Raw genomic sequence first — 18063 nt, 5'->3', positions numbered from 1 at the left:
AACAGCATCCAAAAGGGTGCTTCAGGTACCTGCATTTCACACTAGAATTTCTATGAAAGTATTCCCCATAGTGTCTATTGACCCACCCTATGAGTGGTCTGGCTCTTGGGCCTCTGTGCAGATGTGTCCTTTACTTACCAGCATATTTAATGGAGGCACTTCCAGCTGCACATGCTCTTCAGTTGTCTATTACAGCTAGAGCTAAAGGGTGCATCAAGTATGGATAGGTAAACTCTGTGTGTTGCTGGGCTGTTAGAGCAGCAGCCTAGAGACTGGAGGATGCAATAGAGGGCTGCACAACTCAGGGCTGCTGAACTGTGGAAAGTTGTGAAAGGTCCTGAAGTTGTCATGCACACTGGATAGTGAGTGGATTCCCCATCGACACAGCAGCACTTCTGCTGCAGAGCTGACATTAAGGGGTAGGACAGGGAGAACTGGAATGAGCAAGAGTGATGCTAAACTCTGCATGACATCTTCATGGAGCTGGATGTAGAGTTCTAACTTACAGATCCAGCCAGCTAACCAAACTCAAGTTCAAAACACGTGTAGGACCAGCTGCAATGACAGTAAGGAAGTAGAGCTAAAACCTGGCTAAGAGTTTGGCTATGCCTGTAGTTAAGCTGCTCAGACAAGAACTGAGGAGTGAAGGGGCCAGGCTCACTGTTATGAGACAGAAACTCCCTCAGTAGAAGGGAGCTGAAAAGGGGTAAGCTCAGTGCACCCCCATAGGCATTTAACACTGGCAGGGGGAACCTGAGTCTCTTGAGGTTTCTAGGAGAGGACAAAGGTATTCTGGAGCTTCCCTCTTCCTGAAGAGCCCAGGGGACTGATGACTTCCCACTCTGAAAAGGGGCCTTAGACGTCCCTTTCACCCTGTCAAGGGGAAAGACCCTCCACTCTGCTCTGATCCCCAAGGTAAGTGGTGGTGACTCCCCCATATGGAACGTAGATGTGCTACTCCCAGGCCCTTGGCCAGCGGCCTCCCTTTGGCTGGGCTAGGGGTGGGCGGGCGCGCAGCGCCTCCTGGCGCTTTCTACCGCAGCGGGGGGGCGGTTAACCCGTCCCTTGCGGGGCGAAGGCGGCAGCTGAAAAGGAGACTGAGGTAGGACCCGCACAACACCAGACAGGGAACCCTGGGTCCCGCTGGACCTGGGCGCCGCCCGCCGCGGGCCCTCTCGTGCAGGGACAGCCCCGCCCGGGCCAGGCAACCCCAATTCCCGCGCCGGGACCCGCCCCGCGCCGCGTACACCCACTGTTACGAACGGCGGGAGCGCGCTTCCCGGCCCGCCCATCAGCCCTGGGGCTTCCGCTCACAATTAACAAGCCGGAAGTCCCCCACTCCCTAGTCAGGAGTTAACGGAGCCTCAAGAGACGCTCTAGGCAAGGTCCCAGCTCTATCATCTTTACCGTGGGTCACGCGCCTCTCACTCTGCTTTCCGGCCAATCAGCGCGGCGAGGCCCGATCGGAAGTGAGGCATCGGGCTCTGTCCTCTTATAACGGGAAGTGACGAAGATGCTCCGGAAGTGCGGGTGCGCGCGCGGAGGCGGTTGGGTGGATTCGGGCGGCGTTGTCACAGCAGCGGGAGGAGGTGAACGGGCCGGGTAGGGAGGGGCCGGGCCGGGCCGGGCCGGGCGGCGCGGGGCGGGGCGGGGCCGGGCCGGGCCGGAGTCCCCTGGCGGTAGGGGCTACGCCACTTTCGCGCTCCTCTCGGGGCGCACGGTCCCGTCGGCCGCAGGCCGCTCCCCAGCTGGTGCCGCGCCCTTGTCACGAACCTGTGGAGGCACGTGCTTGGCCTGCCGCACGCGGGGGCGAGGCCCAGGCCTGGGGGGGTGAGCGCGCGTGGGTGGCCCGGGGTAGTTGGAAGGGTGCCTGGAGCCGTTCACTTCAGCGGCCGCTTCGGGATCCTGGGGCTTCCGCTAGGCGCGGGCGGGGCGGCACGCGAGAGCTGGTGCTCGGGCGGAGAGGGCGGGTTCTTGTTTCTGATGGCTGTTTTAGTTGGGGGCTGGTCGGAGTGCCAGGGCTCGTCTCCTGGAGCTGTGCCGTTCGGGAGCGGTGTGTGTGGGGCGGGGGTGACCATCTGTTCTGTTTTGGCCGTGACAGCCCTGTATATCAGGTGCCAGGAAGACGTGTTCTGATTTAACAAAGGGGCTGATTGCCCCCTATTTGCACGGGGGAGTGGCTGCTGCCTGGCTCCCCGCAGCGCAGGGAAGCTGGGAGATGCACCAGTGCGGGTACCATTCTGTTCCTTGTGCCTTAAGGCATGGTGTAGCTATGCAGATTCTCCCCGTGGGGCAGCAGTTCTGTTCCCTACACCCCAAGACATAGGGCAGCCAGGGAGGTCCTACCTAGTGCCTCGAGGTGTGGGGTAGGTGGGGAGCTGCACTTGCTTGACATCCGCAGCTGGGGAGCCTCTCCCTGCCAGTGTGTCCTACATTTGGGTTTCTTTTAAGATTGTATTAATCTTTTGTTTTTTGCTAAACGTTTTAGTAGAGAGGACTGTTTGAGGTTTTTTATTAGCCTTGGAATGGCCTACCCAGGGAAGTAGTGGAGTCTCCATCCCTGGAGGTGTTTGTCTCACCTCGACAAAGCCCTGGTGGGGCTGATCTGATGGGTTTGGTCCTAGTTAGAGCAGGGGGCTGGACTCAATGGCTTTTTTAAGTCTCTTCCAGCTCTATCGTTCTGTGATTCACACTAGTGTGGGATCCTTGTAAGGGCCGTAGTCCCACTGTATCTGAGCATTTCAGAAAGGCTTTTTGTTTGCTTGGAAGCATTAGGCATTTAAAGTCTTTCTGGCTGTCTTGCTGGAAATTGCTTTGGCAGCCCTGAGACATGTATTATCAAAGCCTTTCTTGAAGGAGCTACGTTTTTCATCTGTGAGTTAAATAGCCTTTAAGGATAAATGAAGAAAAATCATTTCCCTTCTTGGTTAATAAGATTTGTTTTCGGGGCATATTTAGTCCTTCAGACATCTAGAGAACTCATAGAGTATCAGACAGAATTCTTAATGTAAGAACTTAATGTAAGAACTTCAGGCTTTTCATATGCTAGAAAGGGCAAACACTGTTTTCCCTTTGTAGCCTATCTTTGGAAGCTGGAGGGGAGAGAGGCCATACAACATGAGTATGAGCACTGCTGTAAAGTGGGGAGAATTCAGAGAAGTGATGCTGGAATCTTTTTAAAATTGGTGCAATGATGTGGGAGGAGCAAATTAAAATTTGTTGCTAGATTTCAGTGCGACTAGGTCTCTGGACTGCTGGGGGTTGGACTCTGTGTGTTTGTGGTTTGGCTACTTTATGCTGCTGCTCTTAAAAGTTGAGCTCGATTTGGCAGCTTGCTTTGCACAGGGTCAATTAATATATGGAGTGAATGTTTGTCCTTGTACTTTCCAACCAGCTAATGTAGGGAATGCTTAAGCAGCATTTCTTATACTATGCTGAACTGTGGCCAGCATTACCCTGATTTCATATACTTAGTTTAAAAAAAAGGGGAAGCTGCCATTTTCAGAGCTGTTAAGAAAGAAGCTGGAAAACCACGGAAGAGATCATCAGACATTTCTCTTCCCTCCCACCTTCTGATGGGACTTTCACACTCTGTAAGCAGGTATATCAGGCACCTTCACAACCAAATGGCGCACTCTTTAGTCACTTTGGTTTTGAAATACACTCTCTGGAAGCACAGAAGAAACAGTAGGACTTAGTTTTAACAAGACAGCAAGGCAACACCGTGCCGAGGATACTTCTCCGGGGGAGGGAGCACCAGCTGTTAGGAAGAAACAGGTTTTAGTAGTGGGGGATTTGATCATTAGAAATATAGATAGTTGGATTTGTGATGACCAGGAGAACCGTATGGTGACTTGCCTGCCTGGTGCGAAGGTTGCGGATCTCTCGGGGCATCTAGACAGACTTATGGGTAGTGCTGGGGAGGAGCTGGTGGTCGTGGTACATGTTGGTACCAATGACATAGGGAAGGGTAGAAGAGATGTTCTGGAGGCCAAATTTAGGTTACTAGGAAAGAGACTGAAATCCAGAACATCTATGGTGGCGTTCTCTGATGCTTCCAGTTCCACGCGCAGGGCCAGATAGACAGGCAGAACTTCAGAGTCTCAATGCGTGGATGAGACGATGGTGTAGGGAAGAGGGGTTTAGATTTATTAGGAACTGGGGACACTTTTGGGGTAGGGGGAGCCTAAGTCAAGGTGAATCCAGACTGCTGGCATTAAACATTAAAAAGGTCGTAGAGCAGTTTTTAAACTAAGAGGTGGGGGAAAGCCGATTGGTGCAGAGGAGCACCTGGATCGGACGGAGACTTCTCTTACACAAGGCTCCATAGATAGGGATTCCCTAGAAGTTAGTCAGATAGGGAACGTGGGAAATAATATATGGGCAAGATCAGATGTGCAACAATCGCATATAAAAAAATCCAACGCGTCTGTGAAAGGCGGACATATAAATAGTGGTAGTTTTTTAACGTGCTTTTACACAAATGCTAGGAGTCTGTCTAATAAGATGGGTGAACTGGAGTACCTCATATCAAAGGAGGAAGTTGACATAATAGGCATCTCAGAAACATGGTGGAATGAGGACAATCAGTGGGGGACTATCATACCGGGATATAAATTATATCGGAAAGACAGAACAGGTCGTGCGGGTGGCGGAGTGGTACTATATGTGAAGGATAATATAGAATCAAATGAAGCAAAAATCCTAAAGGAATCAAAACGTTCCATAGAATCATTATGGATAACAATTCATTCCTCTAATATGAATATGGCATTAGGAATATATTACCGACCACCTAACCAGGACAGTGATAGTGATGCTGAAATGTTAAGGGAGATTAGAGAGGCTATCAAAATAAAAAACACAGTAATAATAGGAGATTTCAATTATCCCCATATTGATTGGGTGCATGTCACCTCAGGACGGGATTCAGAGATTAAATTTCTTAATGCCTTAAATGACTGCTTCTTGGAGCTAGTACAGGAACCCACAAGGGGGGAGTCAATTCTCGATCTAGTCTTGACTGGAACGCAGGATCTGGTCCAAGAGGTAACTGTTACTGGACTGCTTGGAAATAGTGACCACAATATAATAACTTTTAATATTCCTGTGTTGGGAAGAACACCGCAGCGGTCAAACACTCTGGCATTTAATTTCAAAAAGGGGAATTACACTAAAATGAGGAAGCTAGTTAAACAGAAACTAAAAGGTAGAGTAATTAAACTAAAATCCCTGGAAGCTGCATGGAAACTGTTTAAAGACACCATACTAGAGGCCCAACTTAAATGTATGCCCCAAATAAAAAAACACAGTAAGAGACCTAACAAAGAACCACCATGGCTAAACAGCCATGTTAAAAAGGCAGTGAGAGAGAAAAGGGCAGCTTTTAAAAAGTGGAAGTCAAATCCTAGTGAGGAAAATAGAAAGGAACATAAACACTCCCAAATTAAGTGTCATAATGTAGTAAGAAAAGCCAAAAAAGATTTTGAGGAACAGCTAGCCAAAAATTCAAAAAACGATAGTAAAATGTTTTTTAAATACATTAGAAGCAGGAAGCCCGCTAAAAAAGCAGTGGGGCCCTTGGACGATAAAGATATAAAAGGAGCGATCAAGGAAGACAGTGCCAGTGCGGAGTGATTAAATGATTTCTTTGCTTCAGTCTTCACGGCTGAGGATGTTACAGCGGTTCCTAAATCTGAGCCAGCCTTTTTAGGTGACAAATCTGAGGAACTCTCTCAGATTGAAGTGACATTAGAGGAGGTTTTGGAGTTAATTGATAAGCTGCATAGTAACACGTCTCCAGGACCAGACGGTATTCACCCAAGGGTTCTGAAAGAACTCAAATGTGAAATTGTGGAGTTATTAACAGTGGTTGGTAACCTATCCTTTAAATCCACTTTGGTACCAAATGACTGGAAGACGGCCAATATAACGCCAATATTTAAAAAAGGCTCTAGAGGAGACCCTGGCAATTATAGACCGATAAGTTTAACATCAGTACCAGGCAAATTAGTAGAAACACTAGTAAAGAATAAAATTGCAAGGCACGTAGAAGAGCACGAATTGTTGGGCAAAAGTCAGCATGGTTTCTGCAGAGGGAAGTCGTGTCTAACTAATCTATTAGAATTCTTTGAAGGGGTTAATAAACATGCGGACAAGGGGCACCCAGTGGACATAATATACCTAGATTTCCAGAAAGCCTTTGACAAGGTCCCACACCAAAGGCTTTTATGTAAATTAGGTGGTCATGGGATAGGAGGAAAGATCCTTTCATGGATCGGGAATTGGTTAAAAGACAGAAAACAAAGGGTGGGAATAAATGGTAAATTTTCACAATGGAGGAGGGTAACTAGTGGTGTTCCCCAGGGGTCAGTCCTGGGACCGATCCTGTTCAACTTGTTCATCAATGATCTAGAAAATGAGGTAAGCAGTGAGGTGGCAAAGTTTGCAGATGACACCAAGTTGTTCAGGACAGTCAAAAACCAAAACAGATTGTGAAGAACTACAAAAAGATCTCAGCAAACTGAGTGATTGGGCAGCAAAATGGCAAATGAAATTTAATGTGGGTAAGTGTAAGGTAATGCATGTTGGAAAAAATAACTCAAATTACACGTACTACATGATGGGGTCAGATTTAGCTACGACAGATCAGGAAAGAGATCTTGGAGTTATAGTGGATAGTTCTCTGAAGACATCCACGCAGTGTGCAGCGGCAGTTAGTAAGGCAAATAGGATGTTAGGAATTATTAAAAAAAGGGATCGATAATAAGACAAAAGATATCATACTTCCCCTATATAAAACTATGGTACGCCCACATCTTGAGTACTGCATGCAGATGTGGTCTCCTCACCTCAAAAAAGATATATTGGCATTAGAAAAGGTTCAGAAAAGGGTGACTAAGATGATTAGGGGCTTGGAACGGGTCCCATATGGGGAGAGGCTAGAGAGACTGGGACTTTTCAGTCTGGAAAAGAGGCAATTGAGGGGCGATATGATAGAGGTATATAAAATCATGAATGGTGTGGAGAAAGTGAATATAGAAAAATTATTTACCTTTTCCCATAATACAAGAACTAGGGGACACCAAATGAAATTGATGGGTAGTAGGTTCAAAACTAATAAAAGGAAATTTTTCTTCACACAGCGCACAGTCAACCTGTGGAACTCCTTGTCCGAGGAGGCTGTGAAGGCCAGGACTCTATTAGGGTTTAAAAAAGAGCTTGATAAATTTTGCAGGTTAGATCCATAAATGGCTATTAGCCAGGGATAAAGTATGGTGCCCTGGCCTTCAGTACAAGGGCAGGAGATGGATGGCAGGAGATAAATCACTTGATCATTGTCTTCTGTTCTCCTTCTCTGGGGCACCTGGCATTGGCCACCATCGGCAGATGGGATGCTGGGCTGGATGGACCTTTGGTCTGACCCAGTATGGCCATTCTTATGTTATGTTCTAACACAAGGAAACCACTTCCAGCTTCCTCATCTTCAGAACAGTACAAAGCAGTGTATTTTCAGAGAGGCTAGGATAGCACTTAGCTCATGGTTTGGGGAACCTTTTTTTGGGTCAGGGACAGTGACTCCCAAAAATCAATCAAGGGTCACACACAAATGAGAAACATGTCCCTTGCCCAAAAAACATCCCCAACTGAGAATGAAGAGGGGTAAAAAAAAACCCACTCTTCTCACTCCCCTTGAGATCCAGCCCCATGGTGGGAGAGTGATGTGTCAAAGCTCAGGGCTTACCCCTATGGCTAGATTAACTTTTCTTGGGGCCCAGAGCAAGTATATGTGTGGGACCAAAAATGAGTGGTACAATTACAAGAAGGTGCTTCCTTGGAGTGTACTTGAGGTGGGGGGGTGGGTCTGGGTGCAGGAGTGGTGTGGAGACTCTACCTGATGCAGCTATGGCTGGGGGGTGGGGGGCACCTGCACTTCCTGGCACAGTCACCTGCTTCTACCATTGGCCAGGAATGGTGACCAATGGGAGCTTTTGGGAAACTCCTGCTGGGAGCGCTTCTATGTGCCGATGCTCCCCTAGCCAGGGAGGAGAAGAAACATCAGTGTGCAGAGCTGCTTCCTCTCCCCCTACCAGGCAGAGCAGGTCCACAGCTTGCTTTGATCTTCCCCATAAGGTTTGGCAGATTCCCCCATGTGATTGGCAAGCCAGTGTTGGTTTGCCTTATTTAGAGATGGGGTGGGAGTCCTGTGAGTTCGGTCAAAGCAAGCCATGGGCCAAATCTGGCCCAGTAGGTTCCCCATTTCTGGCGTAGGGGCTGTGACCGGGATGGGGCCACAGAACCTAATGTAGAGTGCTGTACGGGTCTCTGTTCTGGGGATTGGTCATGTAAAAGGCAGAGATTGGGGCATGATGTCTCACCAGCAAATGCTTAGTTGCAGGAACTGATGTCCTCCCTCCCGCTTAGGTCCTCAGTTGTCACATCATTAATCAGGCTGTAACTGTAGCCAGGTCGCAGTTTCTTAGTTTTGTTTTTTCTAGTGCTGGTGCCCTGCCTGCTAACACTTGCTAACAGTTTGTAAGTTTTGTAATGGTGGGGCTCTTGGATGGAGGGTTAAAGAGTGCTGCTGACAATAAGAATTCCCTCTGCTAGGAAGATGATTTGGCCTGCTGTGATTTCTCTCAAGCATTGGTTCATCTTGTGTCATCTCCAAGGTTCTGAATAGCAAGAGAAGCCCTGATTCTTCCTGAAGTAATAGTCTGGGATTTCTCCTCTGACCTGAGAGTGGCTCTAGCCAGCAACAGGCACGTGATACTCTGTTTTAGATAGCCTGAATCCTTCATACATTAGAGCCTTTTTCACTCTATTACAGATCAGGTTTGGTTAGGGGCCTCAGAAGGTCTTGCCAAACTGGCATGTGATTCTTAAGTACTGTAGACTCTTAGAGTGTCATATTGGTTAATTGGGATCTTTCTCTATGTAACTGTCTGGTTCAAACTTGAACGCTGTCCATTCGGAAGGTGGCCAGAGATACAGAGCTGGTGGGAGGGAATCTGGTGATTCCTGATTCTCCTGATCAGAAGCCTGGAAGACCAGGAAGTTGGTGACAAGCAGTGAGGAGTGGTCAGATTTTAGTTGCATTACAACAGCTGTAAGGACAGAAGATTGAGTGAGCATCTCCTAGGCAGCTGGATGTGTCTGAGAAGGATTTCCCTGCAATAGTGCCTAAGGTTTGAAATGTGATCTACGTACTGTGGATCATGTCTGGGCATAAGGATCAGCGCTGTGCCCTGGTGGTCTTACTGGATAACTGGTGCTCAAATCTACAGAAGGAGGTATTGAGATGATAGGGACCACTGCCTCATCTGCAAGAGGTTTTGTGCCTGCTAAAGAGGGCAGGCCCATGTTCCTCGTGGTATGGGACTTGGGAGCATAGGTGATAGGGGATCCCTGAGAAGGTCAGTTACAATTGATTGCTAGGCTTTGATTTGTGTAGCAATCTCCCCCATCCAGGGGCATCTGGAAGTGAACAGCAAAATGTCTGTTACCCTAAGGCCCTCTCTATCCTCCTAATCCTGAAGTGTGGTAAATGGCTCCTCTCGGCCACCCAAAGGGACATGTCAAGGGTCTTGAGAGGAGCTTTGTATGTCTGGAAGCTTCCTTCCTTTCTGGCTTGCTGCCTTTCCCAGAGAAGCAGCTGAGCAACTATGACCTCTGGTATGTGTGTATCAGTGCAGGAAGGAGACTGCCCTGGCATCCCCCTCTCCAGTATTTTGTAATGTGCTTCTGTGCCTCTCCACTCCCAAGAGCTCTACTGCTCTGTGATATTTCTGATGTTACTGCTCTTAGCTCTGCCCCAGGGGGCCTTGCTGAAGGATGGGTAGCAAATTACTCTCATCCATGTCTTCTGAGACGAAATCAGCCCTATACGAAGCTGCTGGGTGTAACAGCCCTGACCTCCCAGGCTGGGGTTTGCTGTTCCCAGATGTTGTCTCCAGCGGGTTTTCATGGCCTTAAATTCTCTGGTTAATTCTCTGGTTTGTCAGCGTGAGAAGTAGGGACAGGTCTGGTTCCTGTATGGCTGATGGGTGGACTTCAATGGCACTAAAAGTATTCTGGTTCATCCTGGCACTCTGTTCCGGTCACTCCATGTGAGTGGGTCTAATGCTGTACTGCAAGGGCAGTAGTAGGCAGTAATTAGCAGAACAGCTTCTCTGTCCCCCTTGAGGCAGGGTGCCCATTCAGAATTTGTTTCATGGATGGGAGGTGTGGATGATGTCTCCATCAGACCCGTCTTCCCAAGACTATGCACTTCTACAGCAAGGGGAGCACAAGGCACCCTAGCTATTCTTGGGAGTCAACAAGAGGACGTAACCCCATGCTTGGGCTGCAGACAAGCCTCTTGAACTGCCTTCCTGCTCTGACCAATGGAGGGTTGCATCTGCTGGTGGTGGCGGTAGCAGCAGTTCTTCGGTAATATCCAAAGCATGAGGACGCACCCCTGTAGAGCCAAGCCAGCTCCCAGAACTGAGTGCAGGACTGGGGGGAGCTACACTCTAGCACTGTGATGGTTTGCTGTGTTTTGCATTGAAATTCTGACAACTTTCCAGGGGCCAGCACTGGCCAGAGTGTGGCTAGTGGCCTTAGAGAGGCACTGCAATTGGGCCTCTTTAACAAGTGCTTGCACAAAAGGGCCACTTCTGGAGGTGGGGGAGAATATCACAAAATCAAGCAGAACTGATTCCTCATTCTTGTCTCAAACAAGACTTGCATAAAAGTCCTGATTGAACGTTTCATTGAGTCGTCAAACACCCCTGCTTGATGCCTTGATCAAAACATCCTCCCGAAGGAGTCTGGAAAGTGGATCCAGCCTGGTCCCACTCTTCATACCTGCTTTGACATCTCTCTGAAGAATGTAATGTGCTGTTCTTGTGTAGCAAAATATGCAGTAGAAACTGAGGTGCGTAGTCCCAGAATGTGTTGTCTGAGTTCTGGGAGTTGTTTCCTTAGGGTGATGTGGTATGGGATTAGAAATGAAATAATCAGTCTTCAGTTATGAACCTTTCAAAACCACATCATAGGCTTGAGATCAGAATAGACCATTAGGATGATCTAGACGGACCTCCTCCTTCGTTTACTGTTTGTTCTCCCTTGAAATTGTCTAGCTTCAACCACCAACTACTGGATATCCATATAGTGGTGTTTGTAGGTTTTGTAAGTGTATGTAGAACTTACAAGTTTGTATTTAACTGCATTGAGCATGGAGTATATTAGTAGGTTAGTGATCTACTGTATTAGAAATGACTTCCTGGGATAGTGAACAGGATTTTATAATTACCTTATGTTTTGAGCTTTCCCTCCTAAAATTTTGCATAAATAGATGCAAACTGATGAATGGGTGGCATGCCACATAGGAAGTTAGGGAGTGATGAAGGATTTAGAGTACCTCTAGAACAGCACAGTTAGGCTGAAATATTGATACTGTGGCCCTGTAATACACATCCTATAGTGACAGAAGGGTTTTTCTGTTGATGTAGTTAACCAACCTCTTCAAGAGGCAGTAGCTAGGTCGATCTAGCTGAGTCAGAAGCTTAGGTTGATCATAATTACACTACGCAGGGAAACAGCATTTTTCACAGCCTGAATGAGCTAGGCCTGTCTCATTTTGAAGTGTTTGAAGTATAGACCAGGCCCAAGGGTGGGGAAATGGCTGGATCCCTTCACTGCTTGTTTATAAAGGGTGATGCAAACATCTCAACTATGGTTATACTAGCAAGTTGTGCCAGCAAAAGTCCAGTTTTGTCAGCGAAACTGTAGCACATGTGCACACAAAGTGCATTTTGTCAATGGTACCTAGATAAAACATGGCACTTTTGCCAGCAGTGTTCCGCCTCGAAGCTTTGTGGCATAATGCTACTATCAACTTTCTGTTGACAGCAATCTGTGGCCGATCTCCGGAGGGCCTTCTGTCAACTGGCAGGGCATCCACAACAATGGGCAGCCCTGTCTGCTGTGCTTATGGGTGCCTGTTCTGTTGAGAGAGCAGCCAGGCAGTCCGGCCGCTCTGTCCACTGAGCGGCACGCTCTCCCGATCAGCTTTTGTGTGTGACTGCACTCTCAACAGAAGTTTTGTTGGGGAAAACATTCCTGGCAGTGACTTCTGTTGACAGAACACTGTAGTGTAACTGTAGCCCTGGAGTGTTTGCAGTTGGGGAGCCCGCTTCAGGGAAGCTACAAACAGTCACGGATTTTCAAAGACTTGGCCATTAACTTTAAAACTATTGGGATATTCTTCTGAGGAAAAGCCTGCCAGGGATGACGTGGCTTGTGAAGCTTAAGTGGGGTGGTAGTTGAGACTGGTGGTCAACTATAAACTCAGTTTTAATGGGAAGAGAGTTTCACCCTTAAGGATGGCTAATCCACATGCTACTTTCTATTGCCTGTTCAGCAAGGGGCTGGAGACTTGCTCCATTGAGCCAAGTTAGCACAAATGCTATTCATCAAGTGCTTCTGCTTTTCAGTGATCTTGTTTGGCTCAGACCTCTGGGAAGGATTGACTGTGATAAGCCCAAGCAGGTGCTTTTCACTACTCTTTGGGAGCAGACAGTGCCCCTTTTAGAACACTCTAATCCAGTTGCATTATGAGCCATAGGCCTGTAGATCATTGATGAGGCCTCTGGATCTTGCTCCAACAATGAAGCAGACATCTCTCCGTAGATGGAATTGAGTGCTGTAATGAAGCAGAATGTACCAGAGGCCCGCACCCTCTTTGGGTTTTTCCACTCAGCTGATCTGGGCAGAGGGTTTATCTAATTCCATGTCCCAAGCCCACCTGTTTTGGTAGTTTAACAAACAGAACACTGAGGCTGAAGTCTCCCCATACCCTGGTGTAGTTGGGATCTTGTACTTGTTTGCTAAACTCTGACTTGGGTGCTTGTAGGAGGACACGCTGCAGAGGAGCAGGCATTCTGGGAATATCCTGGCCAGTTCATTTTCTTGGGACAACTAGCAAGATCTCCCACGGGCCTTTGAGAACAAGGCTGCATTGAACTTGACCCCCCAATAGATGAAGCTACTGGCCAGCTATCTGTGAGGAACAGCTTTTTGAGGGAGGAATGAGGTGTCTATTGGGGAGCCCTTCAGGAAGCAGCTGTCAGGTTACTGATCCCATTTGCCCTCTCTCCCCTCTTAGGTGTAACTCACGTGTGTGAAGATGGCAGAGCAGGAGCCGACCGCAGAGCAGCTGGCTCAGATTGCAGCAGAGAATGAGGAAGATGAACACTCGGTCAACTACAAACCACCTGCCCAGAAAAGTATCCAGGAGATCCAGGAGCTGGACAAGGATGATGAGAGCCTGCGCAAGTACAAGGAGGCTCTGCTGGGAAATGTCGCCATAGCTACTGGTGCGTCCGGGTGCCAGCTCAGAGCATGCAGTTGTCTCTGTGCAGACTATAAAGTGGTAGCAAATGGCTATAACTGCTGAGACCTCTTCTGTCCACTCTGCATGCTTCAGGCAGATGCTAAGAACCCTCCTACCCTCCTCCCAGATCTTTCAATACATGCTGCTGAAAACCCAGCTTTAACCCAGGATGTGAATGACCAGTTGGGAGTAACCCTCCAGTGTTGGCTCTGCCAACTCTCTGCTTTGCCAGTTTTTACCTGGCTAGTTTCTGTCATTTGCCCTTTGAATAAAGCTTGAGTTGATACCTTTTAGTATGTGCCCTCTGAATGGGAGGGTCTGAGCCATCTTTGTTCCCTGAGTATGAACGAAGATCTCTGCTCCAGGCAGGCCCATTATTTCTAGTTTTTTACCTGCTCCTTTCTTTCCAGGAACTGAGAGAAAGCAGACAGAAGGATGTAGGCAAGGTCAGCATGAGTGGAGATTTCACTAGCACTTTTTTCTAACAGCCTCTTCTTTGTCTTAGATCCCAGTGCGCCTAATGTGGTGGTGACCAAACTGACGCTAGTCTGTGCCACTGCTCCTGGTCCTCTGGAGCTGGACCTGACAGGTACGTATGAGATTGGTACCTGCGGTCTATCTTCAAGGAAGACAGGCCTAGGCTAGCTTGATGCAGGCAACTGGGCCGTGGTGAGGAGCCAGGCCAGACTCCCTGTCTATTCTGACCTGGTGGAAGTGACCAGCTGAAATGTGTTTCCAAACATAACTTGCAGGAGCTCAGGGTACTCTTGTGGCTTTGGAACTTCCAGCCTGCTGGTCACTACTGCACCCTCTCTACCCCCCCGCCCCCAAGTACCTGAACTGTGGCGGTAAGGGCCCCTGGCACACTGCTTCTTACTTGTGCGTGTTCAATCCTACAAACACTACTCAGATGTTACCAGATGGAGGAGCCCAGGAGCTACTTGGCAAGTGCCAACTGTTTTCCTGAAGTTAGGAAACCCATAGCTCATAACTCCTCATTCCTTCCACCAGACTCTGGTTAGGCCATGGGAGTACAGGTTTGAGCCCTATGCTGAAGGAAGTATTCCAAACTGCTCCATGAACAAGTTACTCTTTAAGAGCGCTCTGGCAAGAGACAGTCACAAAATAAACTGTGTTGAATGAAGGCTTCCCAGGTTCTAATCCTTAGATAATGTTGCATCAGCCTCCTGCAGTATCATTAATTAGTAGCTTCCTGATTGCAGGATTGGGGTTCCCACTGGAATACCTGATTTGTCTTCAGAGAACAAGATCTCCAGGCCTCCATTTGAGGGTCACAGATATTCCTGATGATTCTGGGAACAGGAGCTTGGCATTAACTCTCATGAAGAGCCATTCTGAGATTTCCAAGCCCTCTGGTTGAGAAGGGTGGATTCCGTGAAGGGTCTGCCTGGACTAACTTAGAAATGGTGGTAGCTTCTGGTGTGGGTGGGTGGGAGATGGTGAAATATCTAAACGGGGACACCCTTAAGTAGGTCACATTTCTGTCTCTTGATGGGCGAAGAGCATCTAGGAATCTCTTACATGGTGTGCTTTGGACACTTCTGTGGTAATGAAACAAGCTAATACAGAAGCTGGGACCAGGGAACACCTGACTTGTAGGAACAGATGCTTCCCTTGTCTGCAGCCTTAACCCTTGTTTATAGTCAGGTGTCCTGTACAGGGCCTGCCCCAAGTGCATGCCACAGCATAGAGCCCAGGGAGTCTAAGTGAATCTCTTTCTGTAGGTGACCTGGAAAGCTACAAGAAGCAGTCATTTGTGCTGAAGGAGGGTGTGGAGTATCGAATAAAAATCTCCTTCATGGTAAGAACTTGAGTCACTGCCCTAAGCCTGTGTACTGTGGGCATACAGCAACCAGACACCCCAGACTTGGAGATAGTTAATTTGGAGGTTGGCATTGGTAGATGTGGAGAAACCCTTGGCTGCCCTGCTCTGAGGTCACTGTCTGTCTCTGCAGGTGAACAAGGAGATTGTGTCGGGGCTGAAGTACATTCAGCACACATTCAGGAAAGGAGTGAAAAGTGAGTGCTTCATTGTTCTAGGCATTGCTTTGTGCTGGGTTCTCCCAGCCACTTCCTCTGCAGTGAGGTGTGTGCCCTACCACCTGCTGGCTCCAGCATGTTGAGAGGAGGCTTTCTCCACTCAGGAAGGTCTGTTCACGTGCACCTTTGGCCCATCACTGGGGGTGGGAGACTTCTCTCAGGCTGTGCTTCAGGGCTTGGCTGATGTCAGTGGCTCTGACTGTTTTGGGCCTCTTGGCCTGGCATGAAGCAGTACTTCGCACTGAATGATTGGTGGTGTGGCCTGCTGCATGAGGTGGGAAGGTGTCTGTCCCCATGTGAAAGGGGCTGAGGGGCAGCACTGAGTGGCTGGCTGAGGCTTCTAATGCAGGCAGCAGAGGCAGTATCTTCTCTAGGTCCGAACCTAGCTGTGACCCTTTTGTGGGAAGATGTCCTGGCTGCTGGGAGGGACCAGACTCTCTCTGCTCTTCAGCCTCATCACTGGGTCTGGAGACTCATTCTCTCCCCACCTCTGTCTCCCTCCAGTTGACAAGACTGACTACATGGTTGGGAGCTATGGGCCCCGAGCAGAGGAGTATGAGTTCCTGACCCCCATGGAGGAAGCCCCCAAGGGTATGCTGGCCCGGGGCAGCTACAACATCAAATCCAAATTCACAGATGATGATAAGACTGACCATCTGTCCTGGGAGTGGAACCTGACCATCAAGAAGGAGTGGAAGGACTAGCCCTTCCAGATGCCAAACCCCAAGAGAGAGTTAGCCAGACAGTGGCTACGGTAGAAATCCCACCCTGTACCAAAGTGCTGACATTGGAACCCCAACTTCCCTTCCCTGTCTTCCAGTCAACAAGAAGAGCTCTCAGCTCAGTAATGCTCCCCCTCTGCATCACCCCACCCCCACCCCAAGAATCACTGAATGGAGCTGACCAAGCCATGCTGTCTGCATCTGTCCTCCAGCTGCCTGCTTTAGGGGCATGCTGTCCCTGAGGCCTATCCACCACACATGGAAGTGGGAGTGCTTCTTGCCCTAGTCAGGGTCTTAACCCATTGCTGCCTCTGACCTTTCTTTGTTGGAATAAACCACAGGCAGGTGCTGAAGGGAAGGGACTTTCCAAGCTGCTCCCCACACATAGGGGGCTTTCCCTAGTGCTTCTGCTCATGGACTGGGGGTGGCTGAGGAACTGTGGTGCCAGGCAGCTGCTGAACCCTTTTATAGGCTAAAATCATGTGTGGCCTGCCCTTCCCCTCCAGCCAGTGTGTCTGACTCTGTCTGGCAGCTTCATTTGTGGCTGTTCCCCTGTAACCATGATGCCTTAATGTGTGTAACATGCATCCTTGAGGAAGGAGGCCCTGACCTTGTTCAGTCCCACCCATAGGTTTGTTTGCTTGTCGCCCTCCTCTGTCACTCCTCTTGAGCTGGTTTATTAGAAATGACTCTAACTTCTGACTTTGCTGCTGGCCCAGTCTCCTCCTGAGCTGCCCTGAGAGGAGGGAGCTTTGGCGTGCTCTGCTGCTCCAGCCTGTGCAGAGCGCTCCTTGGGGATGCCCAGAGAGAGCTGCCCTGGCAGAACTCTCCCACTTTCTGCTCTGGTGGTGCTGGCCCTGTTAGGGTAGCTCTCGCACAGCCCAGTCCCTTTCTGTGCCTGCCCCTGCATCTGTGCTGAGGGTGGGTCTGGGAGTCACGAGTGCTGCTGGAACCTCGGCGTTATTTCACTGGAGCCATTTTTGGCTGCAAAGCACTGGAATGCCAGGGCAGTGTCTGCCCCTTCTCTTGGTTTGGTTTTGGGTTGGATGGTGGATTGGTCCATTTCTGAAGCTGCTTTCACAAGCTGGTTAGAACAAAGAGCTTGCAATGGACAAATATTGGAGAGGTTAATGCCTTACGTATCAGTTCTGCCTTGAAATCCTGTGCCTGGCCTGTCAGTATTTATTGCCTTGACATGTAGACTCCCTGCCTTCATGTCCTTAGAGCAATCTCTCTTACCCGTATTGTCACAGCACTGCAGCCTGGCATCCCAGACACCCACACTGGTGTGATAGATGGTGGGCAGGAGCTCTCCAGAATCCTTTGGCTACTGGGCAAGCATGTTCCAGCTCTGCAGCCGCCATCTTTGGTTGCTGTAATAATGCTGAGGTTATACCAGAACTGGGACCAAGTGTGTGTGGTTTTCCTGTAGCTACATCTCTTGCCCCAACTCTTCCTCTCACCCTGCCTTTTAGACAGATGATTTTTGTTAATTTGGTTTGGTGCATTTTGTCTGTAAATCTTAGACCCAGATTAACAGATTTGGAATTGTCATCTGCTTCCCCTTTTATGATGGTTAAATAAAATCTTCAAACTGACCATGTGCTGTCCCTTTGAATCCTCAGTCTTGTTCCAAGTCTCCCAGGGGTAAGTGGCCTTGAAACGAGATGTGCTGGTCACCACTTTGTTGTCCAGCAGCAGGTGCTGAGAGAGGCTGCAGTGATCTTTGGAGGTGATGGGAACAAAGGTAGTTCCCTAGCACTGTGCAGCTTTTCCCTTAATGTGTTCACTGCTATTGCAATGGTTTGTTTGTAAAGTGTCTCTTGCCATCAGCTCCTTCTCCTGTGGCCTCCACTAAGAGGCAGCAGTGCTGGAGGGGAATAGTGTGTTTGGATTGGGCTT

General features: G+C 48.8%; 1 protein-coding gene across 3 annotated transcripts; it reads left to right on the top strand.

The window, feature by feature from the left end:
• Positions 1-1519: 1519 nt before the first annotated feature.
• On the top strand, positions 1520-17760 carry ARHGDIA (Rho GDP dissociation inhibitor alpha). Of its 3 annotated transcripts, none has more exons than XM_075014281.1 (6): positions 1520-1589; positions 13151-13361; positions 13884-13967; positions 15124-15200; positions 15355-15418; positions 15944-17760. In XM_075014281.1, the coding sequence occupies exons 2-6, from the start codon at positions 13172-13174 to the stop codon at positions 16141-16143; spliced, it is 615 nt and encodes a 204-aa protein (XP_074870382.1). In that variant the 5' UTR covers positions 1520-1589; positions 13151-13171; the 3' UTR covers positions 16144-17760. The 3 variants fall into 3 exon arrangements, with proteins under 3 accessions (XP_074870382.1, XP_074870384.1, XP_074870385.1); XM_075014283.1 differs by having other exon boundaries at positions 1538-1602; XM_075014284.1 differs by lacking the exon at positions 1520-1589 and adding an exon at positions 1667-1781.
• Positions 17761-18063: the final 303 nt, after the last annotated feature.

Source organism: Carettochelys insculpta, chromosome 20 (genome assembly GCF_033958435.1).
Source record: "Carettochelys insculpta isolate YL-2023 chromosome 20, ASM3395843v1, whole genome shotgun sequence".
Taxonomy (NCBI): domain Eukaryota; kingdom Metazoa; phylum Chordata; order Testudines; family Carettochelyidae; genus Carettochelys; species Carettochelys insculpta.
The sequence above is the reverse complement of the archived record's forward strand: the minus strand, read 5'-3'. Positions and strand labels throughout refer to the sequence as shown.